Source organism: Hordeum vulgare, chromosome 3H, assembly GCF_904849725.1.
Source record: "Hordeum vulgare subsp. vulgare chromosome 3H, MorexV3_pseudomolecules_assembly, whole genome shotgun sequence".
Taxonomy (NCBI): Eukaryota; Viridiplantae; Streptophyta; class Magnoliopsida; order Poales; family Poaceae; genus Hordeum; species Hordeum vulgare.
Genome location: NC_058520.1, coordinates 23,237,619 through 23,245,736, shown reverse-complemented (window position 1 = coordinate 23,245,736; position 8,118 = coordinate 23,237,619). Strand labels below are relative to the sequence as shown.

Sequence of the window (8,118 nt, the reverse complement as noted above, 5' to 3'; positions counted from 1 at the left end):
TTTTCCCCACTGGTTGCTTTGTGGCCCGATGATAACATTAGCACATAAAAGGCATGAAGCAATGAAAGAGAGAGTGTCCTCTAACGAAGCGTAGCTCTCAAGTTCCTTGTGATGGATTTGTTTTAGAATTTAACGCCTTTATTCTTTCAATGGTAAGCGAGGTGTGCCTGCAGTAAATTCGTCAATCTCAAAACTTACCGTTTCAGTCTCTTGCTGCTTATAAGGAGTAAGGTGTGTGCCTGTGCGTTCATAAGGTAAGTGTATATATATGTATATGCGTATTTGTGACTTGTGAGCTCTGTGTCTGAATTGTGTTTCAAAAAGGGAAGAAAAAAAAGTAGCCTCTAATTTCCAAAAAAAAAAGTGTAGCCTCTAACTATAAGTATACGAGACGCTCCATTTCTGCCCCTTGGCTTCCCTACCATCAATCCTCATTTTTCCTTTCGAGAAATCTCCCACTGGTCAATTAGCTTAGCTTTGAGCATCTCCCAGCTAGCCAACAAGCTAGGTTCTCCATGGAGCAGCACCACCACGGCCAGGCTCCCACTCCCACGCACCGCGGCGGCCGCAGCAGCGAGGGGGGCGAGCCGACGACGACGCGGTCCCGGTGGGCGCCCAAGCCGGAGCAGATCCTGATCCTGGAGTCCATCTTCAACAGCGGCATGGTGAACCCGGCCAAGGACGAGACGGCGCGCATCCGGCTCCTCCTCGAGCGCTTCGGCGCCGTCCGTGACGCCAACGTGTTCTACTGGTTCCAGAACCGCCGCTCCCGCTCCCGCCGCCGTGCACGCCAGCTCCAGCAGTCCTGCGGCGGCACCGGGGACGCGGACCAGCTCCCCTCCAACGCGGTCCTGGCCGGCCACGGCTACCACGGCATCGGCACCTCCCCCTACAACGCCATGCAGTACGGGCAGCTCTGCGGCGGCGTGCCAGCGGCCGCGGTCACCGCGGCGCCCCATTTCCTGGTAGACGACGCCGACAGCGGAGACGATCTCTTCGCCATCCCCCGTCAAATGGGCCTCATGGCGCGCGGCGGCGAAAGCCAGCACAGCTACACGGCCACGGACGCATCGCAACTAAGCTACCAAGCAACTGGTAAGTAATACGCGCGTACTGGTTCTAGTGGTTGTACTACATTGCTCGTACTTTGTTGCTAGTATCCCGCAGCCATCATGCATGAATGCCTGTGCATCTTGCATGATGAAACCTTGCAATACATATAACCGATGATCATATGTGTGCTAAATTGCCTATGAAAGTGATGGGTGGGTATGCTGTATGCATGGCTTGCAGTTCCAGGGACGACGATGCCGGTGTTCATCAATGGCACGGTGTACGACGTGCCGAGCACCGGCGCGTTGGACGTGGCAGGCACATTCGGGAGTGATGTGATTCTGGTGCACTCCTCCGGCGAGATCCTCCCGGTGAACGAGCGCGGCGTCCTCATGAAGAGTCTGCAAATGGGCGAATGTTATTACCTGGTAATTAATTAGCTTCTTGTGCTAACCAAAGTTAATTGGTTCTAATCTTCTACAATTTCCTTGAAGAATTGACATAACTATTTGCTCGATCGTTCCTTGATGTACTTGCAGGTATTCAGATCGATCTAATTAATCAGCTCCATGTCTAGCCGATTAGAAGAACCCAAGGTTTGTATATGTATGCAAAATGCACGGAAGCATGCGTTTTGTAATCAAGCTTCAATGAGAGCGATCTTGTTGCAAAGATCGTATCAGTGTGTGTACTAATGTTGTTCTTGCTTTCCATATTGATGTATGTTACTATCTCCGGATGATTCGCCCTCTCGAGAGTTCCTTCGAGTGTCGGAGATGTTGTAGCAGCATATTTTTCGAGCAACTTGCTGAGGCAAGGACATCAGTTCTGCCATTTCGACGATATCGATAAAGGGTTTTCCTCCGCTTTATATTATAAAATAACCATCCGATACACCCGCCTCGCCGAGGCCACAACACAAACAAGCCCAAAAGAACAAATAAAAGAAAGAAAAGAAAAACAAATGTCGACACGCAATCACTGCACCCGCCAGAGAAGTACCATCGCGTCCCAGCATTTCGAAGCGTCGCGCACCAAACAACACCTTCAAGAAGGAACGAGACGATGCCGCTCCTATCGCACGAACAAGTCCTAGGGTTTCCTCCGATACACGGAGGGGAGTGGAGGAGGAATATCCCCGACGCCCTTCAGGAAGGTCCGGCGGCGCCCACAAGCGTCCCCGCGTCGGTGTCGGGCAAGCTGCCAGGGATTTCTCCCAATCCACAAGCACCACCACCACCCTAGACACTTCATAGTGCACCACCCACTCATCCTCCCACAAGCCTGTGCCACCATGATTACCGGACCATCCTTGCCGTCTCTCTGGAGCTGCCAACACGAGGCCTGGACAGGAAAATGAGACAACGGCCACGGGAGAGGCCACTACTCGATCGGAGCGAGGGGACAACCTCCACCGCCTATGCGGAGCCGACCGGACGCAACGACAAGGACTTGCCACACCTTGACAGCCCAGTCGGGCCCACATGGTCCCGGACAGTCTTTGTCCCCACGCTGCAACTCGCCAACCGACGAGATGGTCACCGTCCGCCAACCGCCGCCGCCTCGCCCCACCACCAAGGAGCGACACCGCCGAGCGCCGAGCTACCGGCCCGCTGCTACGGCGACAGAAATCCTTCTGCTCCCTCTTGAGCTTGCGTTGGTTCTTCTCTTGAAGAGGAAAGGGCGATGCAACACAGGGGCAGTAAGTATTTCCCTCAGTTTAAAAAACAAGGTATCAATCTAGTAGGAGAATCGCGCCAAGTCCAGAGTACCTACGCAAACACAAAAGATCTTGCACCCAAAGCTATAAAGGGGTTGTCAATCCCTTCAAGATTGATTGCAAAGTGATATATGAAGGCATAAAGTGCAACGAAGTAAAATTATAAGGCTGAAAATATGGTGTGAAGTAGACCCGGGGGCGAGAGTGTTCACTAGAGGCTTCTCTCAAAATAGCAAATAATACGGTGGGTGAACAAATTACTGTCGAGCAATTGATAGAACCGCGCAAAGTCATGACGATATCTAAGGCAATGATCATACATATAGGCATCACGTCCGAGACAAGTAGACCGATACTTTCTGCATCTACTACTATTACTCCACACATCGACCGCTATCCAGCATGCATCTAGTGTATTGAGTTCATGACGAACAGAGTAACGCTTTAAGCAAGATGATATGATGTAGAGGGATAACCTCAAACCAATGATGAAAACCCCATCTTTTTACCCTTGATGGCAACAACACGATGCGTGCCTCGCTACCCCTTCTGTCACTGGGTGAGGTCACCGCACGGTATGAACCCAAAACAAAGCACTTCTCCCATTGCAAGAATCATAGATCAAGTTGGCCAAACAAAACCCACAACTCGAAGAGAATTAGAAGGATATGAAATCATGCATAAAAGAGATCAGAAGAAACTCAAATAAGATTCATAGATAATCTGATCATAAATCCACAATTCATCGGATCTCGACAAACACACCGTAGAAGAAGATTACATCGGATAGATCTCCATGAAGATCATGGAGAACTTTGTATTGAAGATCCAAGAGAGAGAAGAAGCCATCTAGCTACTAGCTATGCACCCGAAGGTCTATGGTGAACTACTCACGCATCATCGGAGAGGTCATGGTGTTGATGAAGAAGCCCTCCGTATCCGAATCCCCCCTTCGGCAGGGCACCAGAACGTGCCCCAGATGGGATTTTGCAGAGACAGAAGCTTGCGGCGGCGGAAAAGTATTTTCGTGGATCTCTCGCGCAGTTTTGGAATTTTTCTAAATTTATAGGCGGAAGAGGTAGGGCAGACGAGCCACAGGGGGGCCACAAGCCTGCTAGGCGCGGGCCCCCCTGGCCACGCCTAGGGGGCTTGTGGGGTCCCCTGGTGGCCCCTGTCTTGGTTCTCAAGTCTCGTGCGTATCTTTTGTTCCAGAAAAAAATATTTTCGGAAGTTTTATTCCGTTTGGACACCGTTTAAAACCTCCTGTGAAAAGGGTCAAAAATATGGAAAAAACAGGAACTGGCACTTGGCACTGAGTTAATAAGTTAGTGCCAAAAAAGATATAAAAGGCATACAAAACATCCAAAGTTTGATAAGATAATAGCATGGAACCATTAAAAATTATAGATACGTTGGAGACATATCAAGCATCCCCAAGCTTAACTCCTGCTCGTCCTCGAGTAGGGAAGTGATAAAGACTGAATTTTTGATGTGGAATGCTACCTAGCATATTTGTCCTTTGTAACTTCTTTCATGTGACATGAATGTTCAGATCCGTAAGATTCAAAACAATAGTTTGCTATTGACATGAAAACAATAATACTTCAAGCAAACTAGCAAGGTAATCATGAACTTTCGAAATAACAAGGCCAAAGAAAGTTATCCCTACAAAATCATATAGTCTGGCTATGCTCCATCATCCTCACACAACTAATTTAAATCATGCACAACCCCGGTATTGGCCAAGTAATTGTTTTCGCACTCTTACTTTCTCAAACCTTTTTCAACTCTCACGCAATACATGAGCGTGAGCCATGGATATATCACTATAGGTGGAATAGAGTGTGGTGGTGGTTGTGAGACAAAAAGGAGGAGATGGTCACATTGACTCGGCGTATTAAAGGGCTATGGAGATGTCCATTAATAGATATCAATGTGAATGAGTAGGGATTGCCATACAAAGGATGCACTAGAGCTATAAGTATGTGAAAGCTCAAAAGGAGAAGTAGTGGGTGTGCATCCAACTTTCTTGCTCACGAAGACCTAGGGCAATTTGAGGAAGCCCATCCTTGGAATATACAAGCCAAGTTATATAATGAAAATTCCCACTAGCATATGGTGGTGACAAAACAAGAGGCTCTAAATCATGAAAAACATGGTGCTATTATGAAGCACAAATATGGAAAAAGATAGTAGCATTGTCCCTTCTCTCTTTTCCTCTTTTTTTTATTTGGGCTCTTTGGCCTCTTTTTTTCTCTTTTTTTATGTGGGCAACTTTGGCCTATTTTTTTATTTTTATTTATTTCCTCACGTGGGACAATGCTCTAATAATGATGATCATCACACTTTTATTTACTCGCAGCTCAAAGCTTAGAACGATGATGACTCTATAGGAAATGCCTCTGGCAGTGTACCGGAATGTGCAACGATCTAGCTTGGCGTATGGCGTTGAAACATCTCGCTAGCTATCTTACGATCATGCAAGGGCAATATGAGAGTGATGGCTTAAGTCATGAGACGGAACGGTGGGAGTTGCATGGCAATATATCTCGGAATGGCTATGAAAATGCCATATTAGGTAGGTATGGTGGCTGTTTTGAGGAAGGCATATGGTGGGTTTTTGCACCGGCGATAATTGCGCGGTACTAGAGAGGCTAGCAATGCTGGAAGGTGAAAGTGCATCTATACCATGGACTCACATTAGTCATGAAGAACTCACATACTTGTTGCGAAAGTTTTTATTAGTAATCGAAACAAAGTGCTAAAAGCATACTCCTAGGGGAAGGGTTGGTAGGTGTTAACCATCGCGCGATCCCGACCGCAACACAAAGGATGACAATCAATAGATTAATTATGCTCCGACTTCCTAACATAGCGGTTCACCATACGTGCATGTTACGGGAATCAATAACTTCAACACAAGTATTTCTAGATTCACAACACCCTACTAACATAACTCTTAATATTACCAAATCCACGTCTCAAAACTAATTGAGAGGAATCAAACTTCTCTTTCTACTCAATGCACATGAAGATGGAAGTTTTTTGTATCCTCTTTGGGTACCTATCACCTTTGGGACTACTTTCATAGCACAAATCAACTATCAAGTCACGCACCGCCGTGCTCTAAAAGATCTAAGTGAAGCACATAGAGCAAAATTATCTAGCTCAAAAGATATAAGTGAAGCACTATGAGCATTCTAGCAAATTCACGATGAGTGCATGTCTCTCTCAAAAAGGTGTGCAGAAGGATGATTGTGACACAACAAAAAGAAAAGAATCCTACGATACAAGACGCTCCAAGCAAAACACATATCAAGTGGTGAATAAAAATATAGCTCCAAGTAATGTTACCGATGGATTGAAGACGAAAGAGGGGGATGCCTTCCCGGGGCATCCCCAAGCTTAGGCTTTTCGGTTTCCTTGAATTTCGCTTGGGAAGCCTTGGGCATCCCAAAGCTTGAGTTGTTTCCACTCTTTATCCCTTTGTCCATGAGAACATCACCCAAAACTTGAAAACTTCACAACACAAAATTTAAACAGAAACTCGTGATATCATTAGTACAAGAAAACAAACTACCACCTCTTTAGGTACTATAGCAAACTTGATTTCTATTCATATTGGTGTTAGATTAATGTATTCTCACTTTTCCATGGCTAGTACCCCCCGATACTATCCATAGTTTCATCAAAACAAGCAACCAACTCAACAAATACAGAATATGTCAAAAACAGACCAGTCTGTAGCAATCTGTATACTTCGTATACTTCTGGTACCTCAAAACTTCTGAAACATTACGACTGCCTAGGGAAAAGGCATATCAACCAGAAGCAAAAAGAATCAACTCAAAAGCTTTTTCTGAATAAAAATGAAAAATAATCTCGTCAGTGAAAAGTTTCTGTCTTTTTCCAGCAGGATCAAACAACCATCACCAAGACTAGTCATAAAGGTTTTGCTTGGCTCAAATACAAAAATAAACACAAAAGACACAATCATAACAGAATTATGATGGTGTGGACGCAACAAAATAGAAATAAAAATATAAATTCATTGGGTTGCCTCCCAACAAGCGCTATTGTTTAACGCCCTTAGCTAGGCATAAGGCGATAGAATCACGTATCGTCGTCTTTGGTGCTCAAACCATAAGTAGCCCTCATCATGGATTCATAAGGCAATCTTATTGTATTTCTAGGAAAATGCTCCAGGCCCTTCTTTAAAGGAAATTGAAATCTAATATTCGCTTCCTTCATATCGATGATAGCACTGATAGTCCTTAGGAAAGGTCTACCAAGAATGATAGGGCATGTAGGATTGCAATCAATGTCAAGCACAATGAAATCCATGGGTACATAGTTCCTATTTGCAATAATAAGAACATCATTGATCCTTCCCATGGGTTTCTTGACAGTAGAATCCGCAAGATGCAAATTAAGAGAACACTCCTCAATCTCATTAAAACCCAGAACATCACATAAAGACTTTGGAATCGCGGAAACACTAGCACCCAAATCACACAAAGCATTGCATTCATAGTTTTTGATTTTGATTTTGATAGTAGGTTCCCACTCATCATGAAGTTTTCTAGGGATAGAAACTTCCAATTCAAGTTTCTCTTCAAGAGATTTTATCATAGCATCGACGATATGATCGGTAAAGGCCTTGTTTTGGCTATAAGCGTGTGGAGAGTTTAGCATGGATTGCATCAAGGAAATGCATTCAATCAAGGAGAAACTATCATAATTGAATTCCTTGAAATCCAAAGTAGTAGTTTCATTACTACTCAAGGTTTTAATATCTTCTACTCCACTTTCAATGCTTTTAGCATCACGATAGATGGACTCCGAATCATTGGAGCATTTTTCAACCAAAGTGGATTCATATCCAGCCCCATCATCATTAGGTTTGATACAAGAAAACAAAGATTCAATGGAAGTCACACCAAGCACTTTAAGATTTTCGTGATTCTTATCACGAGAACACACCCTTTTAAGCCATTCATGTCTAACACGAATTTGGGTGGTTCTTTCTTTGCTCTGACTCATGGAAACACGCATAGCTTTCAAAGTTTCATCCATATTGATCTCGGGAGGAGCACATCTATCTTTCAAAGCATCAATATCACTAGACATTCTATCAACGCTCCTAGCCAAATCGTCAATTTTGAGTAGTTTTTCCTCTATGGACGCATTGAAAATCTTTTGCGAGTTGATGAACTCTTTGATATTACTCTCTAGATCGGAGGGTAATCTATTGTAATTTCCATGAGTATTGTTGTAGGAGTTGCCAAAGTTATTAGAGGGGTTACTAGGAAAAGGCCTAGGAACATGGTTTCCTCTAAAAGCAT

The 8,118-nt window shown here is 44.8% G+C and overlaps 1 protein-coding gene across 1 annotated transcript; it reads left to right on the top strand.

The window, feature by feature from the left end:
- Positions 1-412: 412 nt before the first annotated feature.
- LOC123439355 (WUSCHEL-related homeobox 10-like) lies at positions 413-1,888 on the top strand. The gene is made up of 3 exons (XM_045116081.1): positions 413-1,095; positions 1,294-1,481; positions 1,593-1,888. The coding sequence occupies exons 1-3, from the start codon at positions 516-518 to the stop codon at positions 1,608-1,610; spliced, it is 786 nt and encodes a 261-aa protein (XP_044972016.1). The 5' UTR covers positions 413-515; the 3' UTR covers positions 1,611-1,888.
- Positions 1,889-8,118: the final 6,230 nt, after the last annotated feature.

Bases quoted from the DNA above. Each gene is read 5' to 3' on its own strand.
- LOC123439355 (XM_045116081.1), top strand. From the start codon at position 516: ATGGAGCAGCACCACCACGGCCAGGCTCCCACTCCCACGCACCGCGGC. The intron at 1,096-1,293 runs GTAAGTAATACG...CATGGCTTGCAG, and splicing joins ACTAAGCTACCAAGCAACTG to TTCCAGGGACGACGATGCCG.